At 38.5% G+C, this 26,406-nt stretch overlaps 1 protein-coding gene across 12 annotated transcripts in view; it reads right to left on the bottom strand.

Annotated features, from left to right (window-relative positions):
- Window positions 1–5,350: 5,350 nt before the first annotated feature.
- The window catches only part of LOC134357381 (spindlin-Z), a 120,184-nt gene continuing 99,128 nt past the window's right edge, over window positions 5,351–26,406 (bottom strand). For 11 of the 12 annotated variants that reach the window (XM_063068890.1, XM_063068895.1, XM_063068892.1 and 8 more), the window contains 4 exons: window positions 21,189–21,237; window positions 16,929–17,179; window positions 16,573–16,809; window positions 5,351–11,846 (listed from right to left, as the gene is read on the bottom strand). In XM_063068890.1, the coding sequence (XP_062924960.1) occupies window positions 11,644–11,846; window positions 16,573–16,809; window positions 16,929–17,179; window positions 21,189–21,237 (740 nt within the window). In that variant the 3' untranslated portion in view covers window positions 5,351–11,643. Of the gene's footprint in view, window positions 11,847–16,572; window positions 16,810–16,928; window positions 17,180–21,188; window positions 21,238–23,686; window positions 23,797–26,406 lie in introns of those variants that run through there. The other variant, XM_063068900.1, reaches the window with a different exon arrangement.

The following is a 26,406-nucleotide window of genomic DNA, read 5'->3' as shown; positions in this document are numbered from 1 at the left end:
TGCCAAATATAAAGTATACCATCCACCTCATTTATCACTGTCTACTTGTGTTGTTACTTTCAGAGAACTTATGGACTTCCAACCCAAGATCTCTCTATACATCGGTGCACCTAGGAGTTTTGCATTTACTATACACTAAGGAATTGGTTGTTGACTTCAGCAGGAGTAGCGGACCACATGACCCAATTTACATCAGTGGCGCGCAAGCGGAACAGGTCAATAGCTTTAAGTTCCTCGGGGTCAGTATCACAAATGACCTGACTTGGTCCAACCAAGCAGAGTCCACTGCGAAGAAGGCCCACCAGCGCCTTTACTTCCTGAGACAGCTGAAGAAATTTGGCCTATCCCCTAAAACCCTCACTACTTTTTATAGATGAACTGTAGAAAGCATTCTTCTAGGGTGCATCACAACCTGGTATGCAAGTTGTCCTGTCCAAGACAGGAAGAAACTGCAGAAGATCGTGAACTGCTGAACGGATCCTGACCCGGATCTGGGCCGTACCCTCCAAATATCCAGACCTGCCTCTCGGTTTTTTTGTGGTACCTTACTTTCCATTTTCTATTTATGATTTATAATTTAAATTTTCACTATTTACTGTTGATTTGTACTCCAGGGAGTGCAATGCACAGAATCAAATATCACTGTGATGATTGTATGCTCCAGTATCAATTGTTTGGCAACAATAAAGTAAGTACTACCTTCTAAAGTGTAACACCTCACACTTATCCAAATTAAGTATCATCTGTCATTTCTTTCTGCAAATTTCCAACTGGACTGTATCCCAATGACCATTTGTCATCTGCAGACTTACTAATCAACACATGTGCATCTTTATCCAAGTGTTTTATATCAGAGATCTCAGCACTAATCCTTGTGGGACACCACTAGACACAGATCTGCAGTCATCATAGCACCACTCAAGCACTAGTGTTTGTCATCTATGGACAAGTCAATTTTGAATCCATCCACATAGTCCGTGGATCTCACGTACCTTAATCTTATGGATCAGTCAACTATGACCACATTACCACGTACCTTGCCAAATGCTTTACTAAAGACCACATTAACTGCCCCACCTTCATTATTCATCTTTGCCACCTCTTCAAAGCTAATCAAGTTTATAATTCATGACTACCCCGTAAAAAGCGATGCTAATCATCCCTAATAGGTCCAGGCTTTTCTAGATAAATGCAAACCCAATCTTGAAAAATACTTGCCAATAACTTCCCAGTTTGTCTTTATTGCACTTCTTAAACAAAGGAACAATCAATATTGGCTATTAGAACATAGAAAACCTACAGCACAATACAGGCCCTTCAGCCCACAGAGTTATGCTGAACATGTCCCTACCTTAGAAAATTACTAGGCTTACATATAGCCCTCTATTTTGCTAAGCTCCATGTACCTACCTAAAAGTCTCTTAAAAGACCCTATCATATCTGCCTCCACCACAGTTGCCGGCAATCCATTCCACGCACTCACCATTCTCTAAGTAAAAAAACTTACCCCTGACACCTCCTCTGTACCTACTCCCTAGCACCTTAAACCTGTGTCCTCTTGTGGCAGCCATTTCAGCCCTGGGAAAAAGCCTCTGACTCTCCACACGATCAATGCCTCTCATCATCTTATACACCTCTATTAGGTCACCTCTCATCCCCTGTCACTCCAAGGATAAAAGGCTGAGTTCACTCAACTATTCTCATAAGACATGCTCCCCAATCCAGGCAACATCCTTGTAACTCTCCTCTGCACCCTTTCTACAGCTTCCACATCCTTCCTGTAGTGAGGCAACCAGAACTGAGCACAATACTCCAAGTGGGGTCTGACCAGGGTCCTATATACCTGCAACATTACCTCTCGGCTCCTAATTTCAATTCCACGATCGATGAAGGCCAATACACCGTACGCCTTCTTAACCACAGAATCAACCTGTGCAGCTGCTTTGAGTGTCCTATGGACTCGGGCCCCAAGATCCCTCTGATCCTCCACGCTGCCAACTGTCTTACCATTAATACATATTTGACCTACCAAAGAGAACCACTTCACATCTGGGTTGAACTCCATCTGCCACTTCTCAACCCAGCTCTGCATCCTATCAATATCCCGCTGTAACCTCTGACAGCCATCCACACTATCCACACCAACTCCCACCTTTGTGTCATCAGCAAACTTACTAACCCATCCCTCCACTTCCTCATCCAGGTCATTTATAAAAATCACAGAGTAAGGGTTCTGGAACAGATCCCTGAAGCACTCCACTGGTGACCCACCTCCATGCAGAATATGACCCGTTTACAACCACTCTTTGCTTCTGTGGGCAAGCCAGTTCTGGATCCACAAAGCAATGTCCCCTTGGATCCTATACCTCCTTACTTTCTCAATAAGCCTTGCATGGGGTACCTTATCAAATGCCTTGCTGAAATCCATATACACTATATCTACTGCTCCTCCTTCATCAATGTATTTAGTCACAGCCTCAAAAAATTCAATCAGGCTCGTAAGGCATGACCTGCCCTTGACAAAGCCATGCTGACTACTCCTAATCATATTATATCTCTCCAAATGTTCATAAATCCTGCCTCTCAGGATTTTCTCCATCAACTTACCAACCACTGAAGTAAGACTCACTGGTCTATAATTTCCTGGGCTATCTCTACTCCCTTTCTTGAATAAAAGAACAACATCCGCAATCCTCCAGAACCTCCCCCATCCCCATTGATGATTCAAAGATCATCACCAGAGGCTCAGCAATCTCCTCCCTCGCAGCCCACAGTAGCCTGGGGTACATCTCATCCGGTCCCGGCAACTTATCCAACTTGATGCTTTCCAAAAGCTCCAGCACGTCCTCTTTCTTAATATCTACATGCTCAAGCTTTTCGGTCCACTGCAAGTCATCCCTACAATCACCAAGATCCTTTTCCACAGTGTATACTGAAGTAAAGTATTCATTAAGTAACTCTGCTATTTCCTCTGGTTCCATACACACTTTCCCACTGTCACACTTGATAGGTCCTATTCTTTCACGTCTTATCCTCTTCTTCTTACTTGTAGAATGCCTTGGGGTTTTGCTTAATCCTGCCTGCCAAGGCCTCCTCATGGCCCCTTCTGGCTCTCCTAATTTCCTTCTCAAGCTCCTTCCTGTTAGCCTTATAATCTTCTAGCTCTCTAACATCACCTAGCTCTCTGAAGCTTTTCTTCTTGACTAGATTTATTACAGCCTTTGTACACCACAGTTCCTGTACCCTAACATAACTTCCCTGTCTCATTGGAACGTACCTATGCAGAACTCTATTTTTGCTGAAGAAGAGGTGAATTTTAGCTAAAGCAAAATGGTCATCTCTACTGTCCAATTATTTCCAGTTTTGAGTATTACGCAGGTATTGTGGGAGGGAAAAGTAATTTGAGCGGAGATTGTGGAGGAGAAAAAAAAAGCAGAAGTTAAATGTGTAAATTTCTCTTACAAGTGCATCTACAGTTTTAGCAGTATAATACATTGTGATTTACATTGCGCAATATTAAAACGGGAAGGACCAACTAAAATAAATAAGGCCATCAGATGACACATTCCAGCCATTCTTCAGGGAATAGAGCAGTCACATTTGGAGACAGGGTGAAACTGTTTTGACAAATGGTGAACATGGTCTTGACATACATATTTACAGTACAGTATATATAGGTCATTGTTAGTTGAAATGTCCCATTACCAAATTGGCCTATCTAGAGCAATGTCAGAGTTTTGAATCTGATTAACATTTATTATACTTAAATAGTTTGAATCTGAAAATTCAACAAGAATCTAAATTGTTTTTTCCTCTGTATTTCAGACTATTTGGAAAAATCTGGTACAGTTTAATGTACATATAAATAAATGGGATCAGAATTTACTGGAACCACAGTACATGTAGATTTAATTGATTTCACAAAAAAGCCACATTTCACTATTTGAACTCGACCTCATAACTTAAAGCAATCAAGAAATTGGTTCCATTTGACAAATAATGAGTGATACAAGTTGTGTACAAACAATGAACTCAAATGCTTGTCATTCCTCCACCTCCCCCCACACACGCAACTCTACTGCTCTGATTTTTTTTATTTTTCATCTTCCTTCCCAATCATTTTTGCAATTTAATTTTGCATCTAAACATTTAACCAGTACTTACTCAATTATCTTTCAAAGGCTTTTCCCACTTAGTTACTATACTGCTGTCCCAAATTTGTCTACAGTTTATCTACTCCACTAGACCCTTTTAACAGCAATTCTATCCTTTTTCCCAACAAGTTTTACTTCCATTGTAACATTAATCAGTTAGCTGTAGCTCATGAACAACATTTCTTGCCTATTTCCTTATCTTAATTAAAGTTTTTGTTACTCTTATACTCTATTCATTAATGATTTGTTAATTGTGACTGGTGCTTGGCATATGAAACAAGAAAACACTACAATGTTTTCAAACTACAAACTACAGCTTTTCTCCCATTACTTTCATTTTAAATTTCTGTTGGAAGGAATGTAAAACTCAATTACTTGAGGATGAGCCTGTGTCTACAGGACCAGAGATTTTTCTAATATACAAGCATCAGAGTAACACATGATCTAATCAATCAAAGTAAAAATAATACAGAAAAGTAACAAAATTGTAAATACTGGAATGTAATTCTTATTCAGTGTTAATGGCCTACAAGCTAAATAAGAATTTGAGTTCAGTTTAAGTTATATCGGTGAGACCTGACGTAGATTAGGAGACCACTTTGCTGAGCACCTATGCTCCGTCTGCCAGAAGAAGCAGGATCTTCCAGTGGCCATCCATTTTAATTCCACTTCCCATTCCGATACGTCAATCCATGGCCTTCTCTACTATCGTGATGAGGCCACACTAAGGTTGGAGGAACAACACCTTGTATTGTATCTGGGTAACCTCCATGAACATCGGTTTCTTGAACTTCAAGTAATGCTCCTCCCCTTCGTCATTCCCCATCCCCTTTTCCCTCTCTCACCTTACCTCCTTGCCTGCCGATCTCCTCCCCCCTTTTCTTTCTTGCATGGCCTTGTTTTCTCCTATTAGATTTCCCCCCTCTCCAGCCTTGTATCTCTTTCACCAGTTAATTTCCCAGCTTCATCCCTCCCCCTCACAGTTTCACCTATCAACTTGTGTTTCTCTCTCCCCTCCCCTGTTAAATCTACTCATCTTTTTTCTCCAGTCCTGCCGAAGGGTCTCGGCCCGAAACATCGACTGTACTTTTTTTTCCCCGCCCCATAGATGCTGCCTGGCCAGCTGAGTTCCTCCAGCATTATGTGTGTGGGGCTTGGATTTCCAGCATCTGCAGATTTTCTCTTGTTTGTTTGAAATAGTATGATACACATTTTAATTGCACTTTTTTATTTTTATAATTATACAACATTATAAAAAAACTTGCACAAGATTTTAAAGATGTTTATAGAACTAATGGCTTACAGCAACATGATCTACAATGTCTATACATTTGAAAATTTCCCTAATTCCAGAAGCAAACATCAATATTACATTTCAATTGTACATTTATGCTGAGTAGTTTTTTTGAAAAAAAACACTAACTAATGAAGGACCATACATTTGTAATTGTACATTGTACTCTAATGGTGGTGCTCCCCTCCCCCCACCTCATTAAAGAATATTTCCAAAATGTAATTGTGGAAATATTGGACTTTGATTTGTAAAATCAAGTCATATCGGGAGGCCCATTATCAAACTTACCCTTGTATAAATGTGTACACACACACACACACACACACACACACGCGTACGTTATGCCTCCTTCTAAACTAAGAAGGTTGCATTGTGTTAAATTTGCTGAGTCTATATTAAATAAAACAATTGCTCATGGCAAAGGTATCAATAAATGCTCATTCTGTGAATTGCAATTAGTAACAAAAGGCTCATATTCGCTTAAATGCCAATGAGTGATATTTCAAGTCTATTTCTTTGAAAACTTGACACTTCAATATGTCCAGGATACATTCCAAGAAGGGTCGCGTGTTTTAATGAATAAACCTAGGTTCTTTTGATATTTATTAATTCACAACAAGCAACCCTTGGTAAATTTTCCCTACCACAACTTGCCCTCACCCAAGAACCCACCACTCAGAAAATAAAAAAGTATGGTCCTTTTTACGACATAAGCCACCACAATTGGCACTGTTCTAAAACCAGTACATTTCAGCCTAGCTTACAATCAGACAATACAATAAGCAAACAGACAAACTAAAATATAGTTCTACATGCAAAGCTGGTTATGTGAAATGGCTCTAACTTCAGAACATGCAGAAAAACACGTTGCATTTAAAAGATCACAATATAGAAGCTGTACTTCACATAGTATATAGCCCGTTAAATGATCAACTATTTTTATTACATATCCAAGATTGTGTCACTTATAATCACAAGCCCCAAGAAAATTTTAGCACTGTTGGCTCCCAGAAAAAGACTGTTAACCAGGGTCATGTCTGCACTGCATCTAAATCTGTAAGTCAATTTGTCACTCATTACTTCACTTTCAGATTTAAAGATCTCTGCCCGATTTGTCTTAGGAAGGACTTCAAATAAGTCACATTTGTTTCAACGGTAAACAGGGGTTGGACCTAAAATCTTACAGGTTTCATTCTAATAAATTTACAAAGTGACAAAATTTGCAGAAACTCTGCCAACACTGTAGTATGAAATTGTTTACATATATTAACAAAACAGACTTGGGTTGGGTTAAGGAGTGGTTCATTAAAAAAAGTACACAAGAAACTATTTACTACATAAATAATCTAAAAGGAAAATAAGATCTGCCTTTGGTTGCTCATATTAGAATACTGGTTGAATCACAGTACCTGCACATTGATGACTGAAGAATAAAATTGTAATGTGTTTAAGCACAAGGCTAAAGAGAAAAAATAACTTGAATAAATAAAGCAAACACTCAGGAAGATGGTTAACATGTTCTTTTAAGTAAAAATTATCATCCTGATTCAGAAAACCCAAAGAATGTTGTACTTGAAAGGCAGAATTCACAGAAAATATATCATAAGTTCTTGAAAATGACTGCTAGTTTAACAGCAAAAGCAAGGTAGCTGCTTTTGCCCGTTTTGAGAACAAACACTGTGAATGAGGGTTTTGAAAAAGCATCTTTTATCATATTATCAGATTTAAGTGGCTTATTTCAGTGTTCTAAAATCCAGTAACTTAATATAGTCAATACAAGTCAACCATCTTTAAATTACAACTGATGTATCATTGTATTAACAACTTTGAAACAAAAAAGGCAGTTCTATTTACATCAGAAACTATGGAAATACATTGTGCACTAAGAATTAACCAAACAGGCATTGTGCTGCCAAAACTATATATAGTCAAGTAAAATCTACGGCTCAGATTATTGGAATTGGCAAATCAAAAGTTAACACTGAATCATATTTTGCTTCATATCCCAGAAGGAGCAACAAACATGGGACTAGTTCCAGCATGGTGTTTATGATGCTTGAGAAGTATTTAGGCACACAAATTGGTGCCAGTTTTATTTTGGAGAATCTTACAACGACTAATGGTGTACACACCAGGAAAGCTCTAGGTTAATCTACTGTTTGCTAAAACCAATTGTAAAAGTCACTACAAGCATTTTGCAGTAAGTTTCAATTGAGGGACTAATACAGAGCCAAATATGGCAAATGTTCATTCCTTGGCAGCTGATTTGAATGTTTAGATTATGCCTCTTTATAGTTCAATATCTAGCCAATATTAATGCATTTTAAATCTAATTATCACTTGGAGAAACTATTGGATTTCCAGCAGTGCTCGTGGAGTTATATTCTGGTGTAATTAACAGCTGTCAATAAAAGCTGAAGGAAAAAATTGGAACAGTAAATAAAAAGTTTTCACGTCATATGATTGGCAATACTGTTATAGGATAAAATACACAATTTGAAATACTTCAGCAGAGATATCCAATGATACCTCCAATGATAGAGGCTAAATATTTCAATTTGCACTGCCATGGTATAGGTAACCTATGCAATGTTTCCAAAATACCTAAGGAAACTAAAATTGTTGGCTTATCCACTATTAAATTTAGGAACACTGGCATTAATGTTTAAAATTATTGAGATTAAACACAGGCAGATGATAGATCTGGGAGTGCTATGAAATATCTCCCATTTGCTAATAATATTCTTTAGAGAGCAACACTGACTATAAATGTTCTCAATCTGATGAATTTTAAAGGTGAAAATAAAAAGAAAATACTATTGCAAATTAATAAACTTGACCATGCATTTCTTATTAAAATAGATTTTAATCCATTTTTTTGTAAAATCATATAGTGTCTAGCCTGTTTACCTCTCATGATTGTAACATTGGTAATATTTCAAAAATAGCTACTCAGTGGCAATACAAAAATTTGAATTTATCGACTATTTGTTATGCCATCAGATATTGTAACACTAAGTATCGTAACCGGGATAAAAAATAATCTTTTGTCGCACTGCCTTTCTTACTGCACAGTAAACTTTCATAGTCTTAGCACAGATAACTTTCCTGCATTCCTCTGATGAGGTGTTCAATGAATCTCAAGGGAGAATACTTCTGACTGCTGCTCCAACCAATGACAACATACTCAACCTCTTGCAATTTCCTTTGACTGAATGAAAGTACACAATTACTGAAGACCCATAAGCAAGGTCTAAGCAGCAACTTCTAATGCTGCCATTTGAACTGCAGTTTAAGTCATTCTTGATAATATCTACAATACTGTCTCCTACTGTACAATGAAGGTTTCAAGGTTTAAGATGAAGCGTATTATAGAAAGTACAAACATGATGCAGAAGTTTCACATACTGTTTAGAGTTGTTAAAGGGTTCTTATTTTTAACCAAGTCTTACCTTGATGTGTTATATAAATTACATAAATTATTCAAATATGATGATCAATATTCATCCAGCTAGAGGCAAATCAGCTTCTGATACTTATAGGAATTACTTCAGCTATACTGTGCAGTAACAACAGAAGCAAGTTTTAGCACTTTAAGCAATTTCAAACATCTCAGGAGCATTGCAGATTGCTATCAAATAAAACTGACACCAATTCATAACAAAACTATTGGACAGGGAGTCAAAAAGGTACTTCTTAAGTGAAACCCTAATGGAAAAGGAAACCTGGAGACATTTGGTGGGGTGGGGAGGGACAGCCACAGTAACCAATGGCTGGAGATTAACAAGCAGAAATGAACAAGATCTTAGAACTGGAGGTGTGTAGATACCTCTAGGCCAGTGGTCCCCAACCACTGGACCGCAAAGCACGTGCTACCGGGCTGCGAGGAAATGATACGATTTGGCAATATGAAACAATATGAGTCAGCTACACCTTTCCTCATTCCGTCATGCACTGTTGAACTTGAACACCATCCCCACCCCGCCGTTGGCCATTCTGCAAGAATATTGTCAATATTAAACCGGTCCGCAATGCAAAAAAGGTTGGGGACCCCTGCTTTAGGCTACATAGAAAACAACAGGAAAGGGATTCAAAATTGAGAAGTCAATAGTGTGTTGTCACCTGACAGGAAGACAACTTAGAATAGTAAAGAAAGTGGATACAAGTTAAACAGGTGAATAACTGCAGAAGTGTGGTGGTAAAAGTTGGACAAAAAGCTGTACGGATTGAAGATTTTCAAATAGAGCTGTAACTGGGATATAGTCTTTTTCAGGGACGGAACAAAATCAAAGACAGGGAGAAGGTGGCAAGATGCTTAAAAGTTGGAGGAAATGCTAGAGGGCAAGATGACCATCGTATAAATTAGTGGAAAGAGTTGGATCACCAGAAAGAGTTTGGTTGATGCCATCTGTGGAAAGCTAAGTTTGGCAGAGATTTAAGGGGAACTGTGATCACCCCCTCAGCCATCAATATCATGATGTCAATACATCCATTCTCATTAAACTCACAAATGTTAACAAACTTATTCACAAGTGGGCAAACATTCTCAGGTGAAATGTAAAATTGGATGCTGATAATTAGTTTATTGGCAAAGCCCTAAAGTTATCTTTGGAAGAGCCAGTGGGACAGGAAACAGGACGAAAGAATAGTTCCTGTAGGTCACACAGTTTTTGGCAATTACACAGAAATCAATTAGTCTAGTCAGTCTCTTTGGAGAATACCAAGAGAGGCAGAGAAATTGTGTGGGATTATGGAAATGCAGTGAAGCCTGGGACACATTGAAGAATTAGGTGGTGAAGAGTGCTGAAGGGTTGGATTTTGGAATTTGGATTTAGGAGTGCACACATGCAGAAAATAAAGGAGATGTGATGGACTGGAGTGAAGATTTGAGAAAAGGTAGAGAAAAATAAATAGAACAGTAACAAAGCTGCAGAAATAGAAATTATAGTTATTAAATTGACAAATTATTACACTTGAATGAAAATGTTTACAATATGCAGTCAATTAACTACCATTTTAGGGTAAAAATGTATCCTTTTCCATTGTTGATAAAATGAATACCAAAAATTAGCTATGTAAAACAAGAAAAACTGTACAAGTTATAATTTACTAAGTAACATTGGGTGATTTTAGATTATTTCTTGATGCTACTCGGATTGTGTTAAATTTGAAACCAATTTTGCTTAAAGTAAACCCAAAGTTGTTACATGGTCATAAAATGTTCTTTAGAGCAGGAACCTGTAAACCTTATCCAGATTGGCTGGTTTATACTCAACAGCACGCTTCACCAAGTTGTCTTGTGAAGGCATTGACTTGAATCAAACTGCTGATATTCAACATGTGGAAGGCAGCAGTTTAAGTCAACAGTATGCCATCTTTTCAGGGCAACTACGATGGATAATAAATACCACGATGATTATATCACAAAAAAACTTAAAATTACTACTTCAATGACATACTAGTCAAGCTTTCCCAAAGATATTAGCAAATTATTCTATTCCCCTTACTCCTTTATCTCATATTAATTTCTTCTGACATATGCACTGTTTACCACATAACAAATTATGGCTAATTTAAGACACTTATTATGTTCATTTTGAAACAAAAGGCTTTATGAAAAATATTGAACTCCACTTCTTAATATTACTGCAACAGGCCATAAAGGAGATCTAATTCTATACAGTAAAATATTAATAAATTTGCTGCTTACTCTGAGCCCAAAGATGTGCTCAACTTCAAGAGTCACAATCTTCAAATGTGATGTTAAATTGAAACGAGCTATAAGACAATGACCAGTCCACTCCTCTCTTCCTTCACCACTGTTTTTCCCCCCAATTCAGATGATTGTTTTGCTAAGTTGAAATTTATGCTACTATACTTACTCACTCTATTGCCAAACCCTTGCTGATGTTTATTATCTTCTAGCACATTTGTGACAAAGTGCACTGGAAATCTTGTTTCCATTTCTTTTAAATACTGGTTTAAGACTTCTTTCTGCAAAAAACCATCTTGCGTTCATACCATCATAAATGGAAATATTTATAGAACCATTTATCTGATTCAAACTTCTGTTGGCAGAGATTATCAGCTTACACATCTTACTGGACTTCTAGAAGCCTAGTTTATCAATGTCCACATATGGAATTAGTTCATGTACAGGCCAATATGGCCTTCCCATTATATTATGGAGTGCATCTAAGAAGTTTTTACTAAATCGTAAACATAAATGTGAAAATCATCATCGAACTTGATAAAATACACTGATGGTTTGGCTTCTACTTGGTGGATGACCATGCCAGTCCTCTTTGAGCCATCTTCTTTGGCGTATTCCACTTGTTTACCCACCAAGCTGTCTACTACTTCTCCTGGTTCTCTCTCAGCTGGTGGAGAATCGTTATCTGTAGAATCAATCAGAAATTTTAACCATCAGCAAAACTAGGAGTCTGTAGATCATTCTTACTTCAGCACTTTTTTTAATATAAAGTAGACCACTTACCCTTCAATCCTCTCCACCATTCAATACGATCATGGCTCATCCTCTATCTTAATACCGTATTTTTGATGCCTTTGTGACAAGAAATATACTAATGCCTTAGATACATTCGGTGATATCACTGTTTCAGTGGAAAAAAAAATCTACTGATTTACTACCCTCTAAGTGAAGAAACTGCTACTCTTCTCAGTTTAAAATGTCCCAAGATTGAAGCCCCCACCCCCCAGTTCTAGAATCCTCAGTCCAGAAGAAACGCTGTTCCTACATTCAGCCTGTCAAGGTCTATCAGTATTTTGTACACTTCAATGGTATCTTCCCACATTTTTCTGCAATTTAGTGAATACAGGCTACCTACACAAGAACACAAGAAATTGGAGTGGGAGTAGGCCATCTGGCCCATCGAGCCTGCTCCGCCATTCAATAAGATCATGGCTGATCTGGCCATGGACTTATCTCCACCTACCTGCCTTTTCCCCATAACCCTTAATTCCCCTACTATGCAAACATCTATTCAACCTTGTCTTAAATATATTTACTGAGGTAGCCTCCAATGGTTCATTGGGCAGAGAATTCCACAGATTCACCACTGTCTGGGAAAAGCAATTCCCCCTCCTTATCTCCATCCTAAATCTACTTCCGAATCTTGAGGCTACGTACCTGACAGATTCACTCAGCAGTGTTGCCTCTCCAAGACAGTGCCTAGTAAATATTCATTACACTTACTCTAAATTGGGTATCTCCTTTAGTTAAGAAACCAATTAGTACTGCAAGTATAGTCTCAATAAGGTCCTGTATAACCGTAATCTAATGTCCTTGCTCCTGTACACAAAACCCTCTGCAATGAATGCCAGAGTACTATTTGACTTACTAACTGCTTGCTTCACCTGCTTGTTTATTTTCGATAATCGGTGGACAAGATGTCCAGTTCCCTTTGTATATCAACATTCATCAGGAGTTGCTTTCCGATGGGAAAATATTGATAGAATTTCTCAAAATACTCAGCTAAAAGTGGTTGAGCCCAGTAGATAATTACTTTTAAGGGATATAAGAAAGAGCAATGATTCCAGTCCACATAACGAGATTGCTTCTATGGCAGGGATGGTGAACCCTTCTGAAAGCATGTGCCCAAATTAGCAATAATCTTCCAAGAAATTCTCTTGTGTGCCATGGTGATTTTGAGCAGAGATTATCATTGATTAATGAAGTATTAACAATAATTATCAACCTTATTAAGGAAAACACTTGCGTCATTTTCCCTCAGTGAAGTCCAGAATTATTGTTATAATTGATTAAAAATTAATCAATGATAATCTCTGCTCAAAATCACCATGGTATGCGAGAGAATTTTTTGGAAGGTTATCACCAATTTGTTATTTATTTGTTATTCACTGTTTTACTATTAAAGCATAAAATTGCAATAAATGGAGTTTTAGAAAAAATTTTAATATTAAACTTTTAAAAAGATAATTGAAAAATATAATTTCTAAATAATTTTTATTGTAACTGTTTACTATCCAGATACTGATATGTACATTAGGTCTACAAGGATTCCAAGCCAGTGTGAGACTTTTCTTGTGAAAATATCTCACTGCTCTCCGATTGTAAAAATCATTTGCCCTTTCATTTGGTCGTAAAGAGAATCATTTTGTATATTTTTATTGCTGGTGGGCTGTAAAGAATCAAGGGGCAGCACTGCATGCCACATGCCAACAAAAATTTTGCGCATCCCAAAATGAAATGTGTGCCACAGGTTCACCTCCCGAGCTGTATGGTCTTGCAGAAATCGAACATTACATCACAAACATCCAATTAGGATACATGTCATTAGTTGTATTTTACCTACAGCAAATAATCAGAGAAAGAACATTATTTCTTGGGAAGCTTAAAGGTCTGAAGTTAGATAAGTCACCTGGATCAGATGGTGTACATCCAAGAATTCTGAAAGTGATGGCTGAAAAGATCATGCAGCTGTGTTAGTAATGATCTTTTGAGAATCACTAAGTTCTGGGATAGTCCTGGAAGACTGGAAAATTGCAAATGCCATTCTTCAAGCAGGAAAAAAGGCAGAAGAAAGGAAACTATAGGCCAGTTGTCTGACCTCAGTGGTTGGGAAGACGTTCGAGCCAATTATTAAGGATGAGATCTCAGGATACTTGGAGACACATGATAAAATAGGCTGTGGTCAGCATGGGAAAATCTTGCCTGACAAATCTGTTGGAATTCTTTGAAAAAATAACAAGCAGGGTAGATAAGGGGAATCTGTTGATGCTGTGTACTTGGATTTTCAGAAGGCCTTTGACAAGGTGCCACACATGAGGCTGCTTAACAAGCTAGGAGCCCATGGTATTACAGGTAAGATTCTAGCTTGGATAAAGTGCTGGCTGATTGGCAGGAGGCAAAGAGTGGGAATAAAGGGACACTTTTCTGGCTGTCTGCCGGTGACTAGTGGTGTTCCACAGTGCTCTGTGTTAGGGCCAATTCTTTTTACGTTATATGTCATTGATTTGGATGAAGGAATTGATGGCTTTGTTGCAAAGTTTGCAGATAATATAAAGAAAGGTCCTGTATAATCATAATATAATGTCCTTGCTCCTGTACACAAAACCCTCTTACAAAAATATGTTTCTACGTTTCCATATATGCAAGAATCTGATTTGTTGGATACTATTTTGAATATGAATCCTTTAGTGACAGGTTCCATTGGTAGAATTTATAATATATTTTTACTACAAAAAGATAACCTCTCACTAAGGATTAAACAAGATTGGGAGAGAGAACTTAATATGACTTCTGTTAATGAAGATTGGTTGCAAGTTGCAAGTTCTGAAAATGGTTAATTCTTCTTCAATATGTGCCAATCATTGTTTAATTCAATTTAAAATTGTTCACCGTTATTATTTAACAAAGGAGAGGCTATCCAAAATATTTCCTAATATAGACAACTATTGTGATAGGTGTAAAAATGAAGCAGCTACTTTGTCACATATGTTCTTATCATGTTCCTCATTGAAATCTTTGTGGAAATCATTATTTTCTAAAATGTCTAAAGCTTTGAAAATAAATTTACAACCCAATACATTGACTGTTCTATTTGGAATAGTTCCGCATCATATTCAGGGTATTTCATTTTCAAACCAACATGTAATTGCATTTGTTACATTGTTGGCAAGAAGGGCTATTTTATTGAAATGGAAAGATACTTCTGCCCCTACACTAATTCAATGGTTTTCCCAAGTAATGTTACAGCTTAGTTCGGAAAAAGTTAGAAGTAGAACTTTTGATCCCCGATTCGATTTTGAGAGAAGGTGGGGCTCTTTTGCCAAATATTATCATTTAATTTGAATTAATTTATATAGTTTCCTTCCAATTTTAGGTTATATAAATGTGATTTGGCAGTTGTTGTTTTTTTTTATATATATATATATATTAAAAATATGATTGTAAAACGTATTGCTCCGGGAGTTGGCTCCTAATGGTTTTTTTTTCCTTTTGTAGTTAGTGGGGTTTTTTTTTTAAAAAGTTAGTTGGGGTTCTCTTTTTTCCTTCTTTTTCTTATATAAATTTTTTATTAGCATATACAAGTTCTTTCTCCTTCAGCTTTATTAATTATATATATACTAATTTGTTGAACTTTTGTATTTTATAGCTGTAGAAGATTATATAAAAAATAAAAAGATTTTAAAAATGAAAGAAAGGTGGAGGGGCAGGCAGATTGAGGAAGTAGAGAGGCTACAGAAGGTACTTAGACAGATTTGGAGAATGGGCAAAGAAATGGCAGATGGAATACAGTGTTGTGAAGTGTATGGTCAAGCACTTTGGAAGAAAAAGTGAAAAGGTTGACCATTTTCTAAATGGAGAGGAAATACAAAAACCGAGTTGCAAAGGGACTTGGGAGTCCTTGTGCAGGATTCCCTAAAGTTTGATTTGCAGGTTGAATCTGTGGTGAGGAAGACAAATGCGATGTTAGCATTCATCTCAAGAGGACTAGAATATAAAAGCAAGGATGTGATGTTGAGACTTTTTAAAGCTCTGGTGAGGCCTCACTTGGAGCATTGTGAGCAGTTTTGGGCCCCGTATCTTAGAGAGGATGTGCTGAAACTGGAGAAGGTTCAAAGGAAGTTCACGAAAATGATTCCAAGAATGAATGGCTTGTCATAAGAAGAGTGTTTGATGGCTCGAGGTGTGTACTCACTGTAATTCAGAAGAATGATAGGTGACCTCATTGAAACCTATTGAATGGTGGAAGGCCTTGATGGAGTGGATGTGGAGAAGATGTTTCCTGCAGTGGGAGAGTCTAAGACCAGAGGATACAGCCTCAGAATGGAGGGGCGTCCTTTTAGAAAGGAGATGAGGAAGAACTCCTTTCGGCACAGAGTGGTGACTCTGTGGAATTCTTTGCCACAATCAGCCATGGAGACCAAGTCTTTATCTATATTTAAGGCAGAGGTTGATAAATTCTTGATTGGTCAGGGCATGAAGGGATACAGGGAGAAAGCAGGAGATTGGGGCTGAGAGGAAAATTGGATCAAGCCATGATGGAGCAGACTCAATGGGCCAGATGGCCTAATTGTGCTTCTATGTTCTGTCTTATCTCATTATTTACAAAAATAATAGCTTCACTTGGTACTTACTTGAGTCAGGCATAATTCGTAAATCTCCTTCTTTGTAGTCTTCTAAAAGCTGGTACATGTACAAGACGGGATCCTTTTCATAGGTAATATAAAACCAGGTATTCATGATTGGAGCACGTGCCAGCACCATTCCCCGCCATTCATCTTTAGCCCCATCATCATCTTTCTCAAACATGTGCTCAACTGCTTTGCCTATCATCATTTCTGCCAGATCTACGTCACTGATTCGAGAAGCGGCTAAAAGCAAAAGACAATGCACAAAATACTGAGCAACTGATGAAATTATGCTGGCAAAAATGTTAGTTGATCATGTAATTTTGTGTCATTAGTGATTATGAAATCGTATCATCACTCACAAACTCTATCTGGGAGGACCCGAAATCCTAACACCCTTTCATCTTTGTGAAGTTCAAGTCCATATACACAGTCAAATCCATCGTATTTGATAAGGTAAAGTGCCGGATTTACTGGAACTTGATCCAAAACTGTGCCTTTCCATTGTGTAATTCCACCTTGTTCTTTCCACCCATGTTCAATTCTGCAACCCACAATATTTCGCCGTGAATGAGTTACAGTTTTGCTTGGTCCCACATTGCTACGATGTTTCCTATACAACAGAAAAACGGTTTGCAATGTAAACACAAGTGGGGGGAAAAAATTAAATCTTCTATTTGTTTTTACAGAATATCAGTATAAAATAGCTGGTCAAATTGCAGTGCATATACACACAAAAAAAAGCAACAACATACATACAAGATTATGCAGACAAACAGCCATTTCCTCCAAAATAGTTATCCTCTATAAAAGTAATATGTAACCTGGCAAATGATTCATATATGTAAATATATGATATAGGCATGAAGTAAAATACCAATAAGCTTTTCTAGTGCTATCAAAATGTCAATCAGGCACACATAAACGATAATGGAAATTTTGTAATACTGTAATCATTTAAATTCTCAGCCTTCACAATAAGCTACATAAAAAAAATAGAAGGCAGTCTGGAGCCTCACCCTAGAGGACTGATGAACAGTGCATTAGTACACTACTGGCCAGTAAGAATATTAATTCCAACCAAGGAAAACAAAATGCTTTCTAGATGAGACACAAAACATTAATTTCATCGTCCTCTCACCTCGAACACAGAACAGTACAGCACAGTATGGGCCTGTCAAGCCCATGATATTGTCCCAAACTGCATTATACACCTACTCCATGATCAATCTAACCCTACTCTCCTACACAATTCATTACCTTACATTTTTCTGAGATCCATCTGCCTATCTAAGTGTTTTTTTAAATGTCTCTATTGTATCAGCCTCCATCACCAACCCCAGCAGTGCTATCCAGGCAACCACTAAATTTCTAGATTTAAAAAACACTACCTCGGACTTCTCCCCTGAATTTTTCTCCACTCGTCTTAAAAAGATGTCATCCAGTATTGGCCATTGCAACCCTAGCTGTCCAGATTTACCTCAAGGATTTGGCAACATTAATAATATTTCCAGATTGATCTACTTTTGTTTTGGATTGCCAGTATTTGCAGTAGTTTATTTCTTTCCCTTTGGTATGCAGTCTGATTTCCACCACAACCTCATACATACACACACAGAAAATAATAAATAAACTTATCAATGCTATCAGTCTGATATGGTAATACATTTTTTTCCATAGAGATCATGTATATTAGGATAATCAGTCACTTCAGCAATGTATATTAAATATTCCCACTTTTCATGAACTTTTAATATACAAAAGCTTTCAAAATGCATAAATACAAACCTAAGTGCACAGTGGAAGGTTTTCAATCTAATCACTTGCAAATGCACAATATTTAAATTGCAGATAAATTTCAATTATAAACATTGATCACTGATAATACTAAACAGTATTAGTTATTGTTAGTCACAATATTAAGCAATGACATTTTGTGCACCTTATGTGGGTTATATGCTTTACAAATAAAATTTATACCAGTTAGAATAGAAAAAAAACATTATTAAATTTACTATTGGTGACCATTTCTCAAAGCCACTTGCAAATAAATCAATGTACTTCACTAAATCTCTTGCCTCTCATTTTCATGAAGTGGATGTTCTTCAAACCAGCAAGTCAAAATCTCAATATTCACTAATTTTCAATCCCTGTTGAAATGATTTGGCCTTTCTGTGCAGGTGATCCAACAACAGGACAATTCCTTTGTTGTGACACTCCAAGTCATTCATAAACAAGTTTAATGAAGTCAGCTGACGTAGGTTAGTATATGGTCCTGTATTCGGCAATCTCCTGATTTGAATCACTCTCGCCGCAAAACAGCACAACTTTCTGTGCTGCCACTCAAATAAACATCTTGGGGTTTGCTCCAAGTCATTCTTTCCTAGTTTCTATAGATTTTCCAACATTCCACATGAATGGAGGAATTCTATAATTTCTCTTCACTCTAGCATAATCAGTGTTGTTCGGATGTTTTGCCACATACCATAAATGATAAGCACAAATGCCTCAGTTTCAAGGTGGTAGCATATGATAGAGACCCATAATTCAGATCAGAGGGACCTTAAAAACTTCTGGATTTCACGAATTTGCAGATTATGCATATTCAAACTAGAGATTTTTTTTTACTTAACTACAGAATAGTTAAAAATACTTGAAAAACAATGAAAAGAAAATTCGACTGGGCATTCTCAAAAACATCCTTTCTCACCTAGTATACTGCCTCCCTTTGTCTAACATATTGGCATGAACAGGAAACAGGATTAATAACTCCCAACACAGTCTAATGCCTTGCAGTAAAAGTTTGCACGGAAATCCAAACAGCAGGTCTTGGCAGTACATTCTGTTACTGGGGTGAAACTGGACAGTTGAGCCTGTTCCCATCTCCATTTCTGTCCTTTGGAAGTGAGAAGCCAGGCTGGCTACCACAGAAAGCTGGAGATCAACTGAAGCATTCCTGACCTTCAGGGCGATTAGCTCCAGTCAGAAAGAAAATGTAAAGAGGTGAATCTGTGGTGAACGTTTCAGATTTCACAAGCCCAAGTTCTGAAGCAATTGTTTGTTAAAATGTCTCCCAACAAGTTTCTTATATTCTGGTTGGATATTTGACTATAAGCAATTCACTGTATATAAAGCGTAATCCAAACAAGGGGGCCATCTTCAATGTCAATCAAATATTAACCATTTGTCCAATTAGCTGCTTCAGTCCTGATTATCTGATTTCACTTTAGTATCCTCACTAGTGACAGAGACAAATTATGGTTTTCTAGAATGAACAAACATATACCAAAACAGAGTTGCATTGTAGTTGCCTTAAATGCATTTGATATTCAGAGAGTAATATCCTTCTGGGATAAAACTGACCATAAGAATTGAGATGGTGATATGAAAAATGCTACCAGGAGAGGACTGGCTACATGGATCTGTTTGTCAAAGTCCTCACATATTAACCCAAGTTTTTGTCTCCACAGATACTGCAAAGTGTTATCAGCACTTTGTCTTAATTTCCAGTACTCCTACAGGCAGAAGTTCTAGATTGCTGTCACATCCTGTATAAAGTTTTCCTTCACATTCCCACTCACCCATTATTCATTACATTTAGCCCTTGAACAATACTATAATGGAAACAGCTCATCTCCAGTTATCCTAATTAAGCCATTGTGATTTATATTTTATATTTCCACTCAGTCTTCTTTGCTTCAAGGGAAACAAATCTAGACCACAACTACCATAGCTCAACTTTTCTGCATCTTTTCTAAACTCTCCCACTCTTCCCAATGCATTTGAGATAACCAGAATTAGACATAATACCCCAGTTGTGTGCCAACCTATTGTTGGATTAGAGTCTAAATTGTTATTTTTCTTATAGTTTAACTTCATGCTTGCTTAGATGTTTGTATAACACCCAATTTTCTTTAAATGTTCAATAGATTTTCCATGATTAGTAATATTGCTGGTTCTGCTATATTTGTACTTTGTCTTGCAAGCATGTCACACACCAGCAAAAAATAAAGCTGTCTCATAGACTGTTCTTATCAAACAAATTTTCTTATCTGTCTAGTTTGAGCTTGTTTTCAGTATTAAGACAACCACAAGACAAGATTTGGGCATTCTTGGTTCTTTTGTTGTTCTTTCTTACTTATAGTAGAGATGGTTGCTGTTATTTCATTGTTTATGAACATTTAATAAAATGGCAATAACCACAAGATTTATAACTTATTCTTGACGTCTGAAGAACCTTCTGGGCAATATTTTGTCCAGATCCAACACTATGTTTTAGAACAGGGGTTCCCAACCTGGGTTCACAGACTCCGTGATATTGGTTCATTACATTAAAAAAAAGGTTGGGTGCCTCTGTTTTAGAAAGTATTCTGATTCTCAGTTTCTATGCCAATCAATAAACAATGGATGCTTCATTACCTCATGGATAGTTTGACTCAACTAAATTTCCTTTTCTTCCCATGCTAGAATTTTTATAAAAAGTGAATTTTAATTATTAAAACAACTTATAAGATAATATAGGTCATATAATTTGCCTGCCAGCTTCACTCTCAACAGTCCAAGAGACAGATGATTTTAGGACAACCTAACTCAGTTCATAACTGCTATTCCTTCAGACACACCTGTGATTACTTTTCTTCTTCATCATATTACCAGACACACCAGGAAGACCTAGAGAAAACAGAAAGTAATTACTTTTAATCAGAAATGCACAAGTTTGAATCACACTTAAAATTAATCAGATGAAAAGGTTCTATTCAGTCCTGTGTCACCCAAAACTTCCAACTACCTGTAATCAATTCTCCTCTCCACTCCACCTCTGAGCTCTGCCCCGACACTCTTCTTACTGACGTTGGCAAGGACCCATGGCCTACACAGATCCATCTGAAAATCATGGCAAAATTGCCCTAGCATCCCACGTGCTTGCACAGAATACAACACAATAGTGTGAACCTGGCACAACGTGAATGAAACTCTTGGCTTTTCAGTTTCATGCACAGCATTCAAGAACATGCATTCCAGATTCAAACCTCTCATCATTGAGAGCATGGAAACAGGCCCCTTGGCCCAACCGGTCCATGCCAACTGAGATTCCCATTTAAGCTAGTCCAATTTGCCTGCATTTGACCCATATCCCTCTAAGTCTTTCCTATCCATGTGACTGTCCAAGTACCTGTTAAATATTGTTAAAGTACTTGCCTCCATCACTTCCTCATTACATATACTCACCACTCTCTGGTGGAAAAAGTTGCCCCTCAAGTTCCTTAAAAAAAAACACAACTCTCCCTTCTCACCTTAAACTTATGACCTCTAGGTTCTTGATTTTCCAAACCCTAACTACACCCCACAATTTTATATACCCCTCATTCTCCTACACTTCCATAAAAAAGTCCCAACCTACTCAACCTCTCTCCAAAACTCAGTCCCTCAAGTCCCAGGAACATCTTTGTAAATCTGCCCTCCACTCCTCTTAGTCTAATAGAATCTTTCCTATAGGAGGGCAACCAAAACCGAATACAATAATCCAAAGCACAAGAGATTCTGCAGTTGCTGGAAACTCAAAGCAATGCACACAAAATGCTGGAGGAACTCAGTGGATCAAGAAGCATCTCTGAAAGTGGATAAACAGCCAATATTTTAGACTGAAACTCTTCATTGGGATGGGAAAGGAATGGGGAGAAAGCCAGAATAAGAAGGTAGAGGGAATGGGATGAAGTTAAAAAGCTAAGAGGTGTAGGTGGAAAAGTTAAAAATTGTCATTCAACTGTACATGAATACCCATGAGTACAGTCAAACAAAACAGCATTACTCCAGGACCAAGGTGCAAAACGAACAGTCACACACTGCACAAGGCATATACAAGATATCAGCAAAATAGAAAATGTAGTTCAAGACCCCAAGTCCATCAATGAACAGTGCTGAAGTCTGCAGTCAACCATAATACAGCTTGTCTTCTGCTGCACAAACACTGGGGGGCAGCAAAGTTCAAATTAAATTTTATTATCAAGAGTACATACATGTCACCACATACGACCCGGGGATTCTTTTTCCTGCGGGCATAGTGAGCAAATCTATAGAATAGTAACTATAACAGTATCAATGAACGTAGAGTGTAAAGACAACAAACTGCAAATGCAAATATAAATAAATAGCAATTAATAATGAGAACATGAAATAACATGATAAAGCATCCTTAAAGTGAGATCATTGGTGGTGCGAACATCTCAACAGATGAGTGTGGTTATTCCCTTTTGTTCAAGAGCCTGATGGTTGAGAGGTAGTAACAGTTCTTAAACCTGAGGCTCTTGTACCTTCTGCGTGATAGCAGCAGTGGGAAAAAGAGCTTGTCCTGGATGAACAGGATCTTGGATGATGGATGCTGCTTTCCTCCAATAGTCATAGTCATACTTTATTGATCCCGGGGGAAATTGGTTTTCGTTACAGTTGCACCATAAGTAATAAATAGTAATAGAACCATAAATAGTTAAATGGTAATATGCAAATTATGCCAGTAAATTATGAAATAAATCCAGGACCAGCCTATTGGCTCAAGGTGTCTGACCCTCCAAGGGAGGAGTTGTAAAGTTTGATGGCCACAGGCAGGAATGACTTCCTATGACGCTCTGTGCTGCATCTCGGTGGAATGAGTCTCTGGCTGAATGTACTCCTGTGCCCACCCAGTACATTATGTAGTGGATGGGAGACATTGACCAAGATGGCATGCAACTTAGACAGCATCCTCTTTTCAGACACCACCGTCAGAGAGTCCAGTTCCATCCACACAACATCACTGGCCTTACGGATGAGCAATGGCATTCCATGTGGATGTGTTCAATGATAGGGAGCGCTTTACCTGTGATCTACTGGGCCGAATCCACTAACTTTGTAAGATTTTCCATTCAAAGGCATTGGTGTTCCAATACCAGGCCATGATGCAGTCAGTCAAAACATTCTTCACTACACATCTATGGAAGTTTGGCAAAGTTTTGATGTCACACCGAATCTCCAGACTCCGAAGGAAGTGGAGGCACTGTCATGCTTTCTTTGCAATGACATTTACATGATGGGTGCAGGATAGGTCTTCTGAGACAGTAACACCCAGGAATTTAAAGTTACTAACCCTTCGCCATCCATGATCCTCTGATGATGACTGGCTTATGGACAGCTGGTTTCCCTCTCCTGAAGTGTCCGATCAGTCCCTTGTTCCTGCTGACACTGAATGAGAGATTGCTGTTATAACACCACTCACCCAAATTTTCAGTCTCCCTCCTGTGTGCTGGATATGGCCCGCAACAGCAAAACTGAACATGGTGTGGGAGGTGCCATTGGTGTAAAGCTAGTAGAGCAGGGGCTAAGCACACAGCCCTGTGGTACACCTGTGCTGATGGAGGTCGTGGAAATTGTTTTGCTAATCCGAACAGACTGGGAACTGCAAATGAGAAAATCCAGGATCCAAATGCACAAGGAGGTCTTGAGGCCCAAGTCTTGGAGTTTATTGATTAATAAACCCAATAATCTCCAGGCCTCTCTGGTGAATGATATCTGTAATCTGTCAAGTAGGGGACTGTGCACAATTCTGATTTGATGGAGACGGATGTGAGAGTGTGGAGGAACATCTGGAAAACTTCTGAAATGCCCGCTTTGCTGCCGCTGCTACTGTGTGGTAACCAGAATCGCCGCAGAAGGCCCCGAATCCTCGGCTTTGCTTGTTTCAGCGGCCGGGGCAAGGTTGAAGGCGCTCGGCAGAGGATGGCGCTCGGGAGGCTGTATCGGAGGGGCTGGTCGGAGGCTCGAAGTTTTCTGATGGACAGACTTAGTGTCGGCTGTCGTTGGCTGCTTCTAAGGCATCGGCAAGTTGACGGTGCCTGGAGGTTTATGGCAGGGAGTTTCTCCCTTTTGCCGCCGCTATCAGGGACTCGGGAGTCGATTGACTCGGGGACTTTGAGACTTTTTTTTTACGGTGCCCAAGGTTTGTTCTTCATCAAATTATGGTATTGCTTTGCACTGCTGTAACTACATGTTATAATTATGTGGTTCTGTCAGTGTTAGTCTTTGGTTTGTCCTGTTTTCTGTGATATCACTCCGGAGAAACATTGCATCATTTCTTAATGCATGTATGCAGTTCTAAATGACAACAAAAGAGGACTGAGTGTTCTCATAATCTAAAAAAAAATTTGCAGGGGATGATGGTATTAAATGTTGAGCTGTAATTTATTAAAAGCATCCAGATGTTTCAGGGTTGTGTGACAAGCCAATGAGATGGCATCTGCTGTGGATCTGTCACTCCAGTAGGCAAATAGGAGCGGATCCAAGCTACCTCCCATGCAGAAGCTGATGTATTTCATCACCTGCCTCTCAACATACTTGATCACTTGGATGTAAGTGCAATTGGGCGATGGTCATTGAGACAGGTCACCACACTCTTCTTGGGCCTGCTTGAAACAGGTGGGTACTACATACTGCCAAAGCGAGAAGCTGAAGATATCAGTGAACACACCAGCCAGCTGGTCAGCACAGGTCTTTAGTACTCAGTCAAGTACCCCATCCGGTCTGGATGCTTTCCTTGGATTCACCCTGCTGAAAACAGCACGCACATCAGCTTCAGATGCTGAGACCAGAGGGTCATCAGACGTCATATGTCAATGATTTAGATGATGGAATTGATGGCTTTGTTGCAAAGTTTGCAGATGATATGAAGACAGGTAGAGGGGCAGGTAGCTACAGAAGGACTTAGATTAGGAGAATGGGCAAAGAAATGGCAGATGGAATACAGTGCTGGGAAGTGTATGGTCACGCACTTTGGTAGAAGAAATGAAAGGAGTGAGCAATACACACAAAATGCTGGAGGAACTCAGCAGGCCAGGCATCATCTATGGAAAAACACACAGTCAACGTTTCAACCCGAAACATCGACTGTACTTTTTTTTCCATAGATGCTGCCTGGCCCAGCTGAGTTCCACCAGCATTTTGTGTGTGGAGCTCAGAAAACTGCAAATTTTCTCGTTTGTCTTGTTAAATTAAAGGATTACCTATTTTCTAAATGGAGAAAAAGTGCACAAAAACTGAGAAGGAAAGGGACTTGGAAGTCCTTATGCAGGATTCCCTTAAAGTTAATTTGCAGGTTGAGTCTGTGGTGAAAAAGGCAAATGCAATGTTCGCATTCATTTCAAGACAATCTAAAATCAAGGATGTAATATTGAAACATTATAAAGCACTGGTGAGGCCTCACTTGGAGCATTACGAGCAGGTTTTGGCCCCTTATCTTAGAAAAAATGTGCTAAAACTGGAGAAGGTTCAAAGGAGTTTCATGAAAATGATTCCAGGATTGAATGGCTTGTCACTTGAAGAGCATTTGATGGCTCTGGGCCTTTAATCACTAGAATTCAGAAGAATGAGGGGTGACCTCATTGAAACCTATCGAATGGTGAAAGGCCTTGATAAGAGTGGTTGTGGAGAGGATGTTTCCTCTGGTGGGAGAGTCTAAGACCAGAGGACACAACCTCAGAATAGAGGGGTGTCCTTTTAGAACGGAGATGAGGAGGAACAACTTTGGCCACAAGGTGGTGAATCTGTGGAATTCTTTGCCACAAGCAGCTGTGGAGGCCAAGTCTTTATGCATATTTAAGGCAGAGGTTGGTAGATTCTTGATTGGTCAGGGCATGAAGGGATACAGGGAGAAGGCAGGAGATTGGGGCTGAGAGGAAAAGTGGATCAGCCATTATGAAATGGCGGAGCAGACTCGATGAGCCAAATGGCCTAATTCTTCAACTGTATCTTATGGTCTTATGTAGGGGTCATGATGGTTCCTCCCAGATCTGACAGTCAAAGCCAGCATAGAAG

Source organism: Mobula hypostoma, chromosome 16 (assembly GCF_963921235.1).
Source record: "Mobula hypostoma chromosome 16, sMobHyp1.1, whole genome shotgun sequence".
Lineage (NCBI taxonomy): Eukaryota > Metazoa > Chordata > Chondrichthyes > Myliobatiformes > Myliobatidae > Mobula > Mobula hypostoma.
The sequence above is the reverse complement of the archived record's forward strand: the minus strand, read 5'-3'. Positions and strand labels throughout refer to the sequence as shown.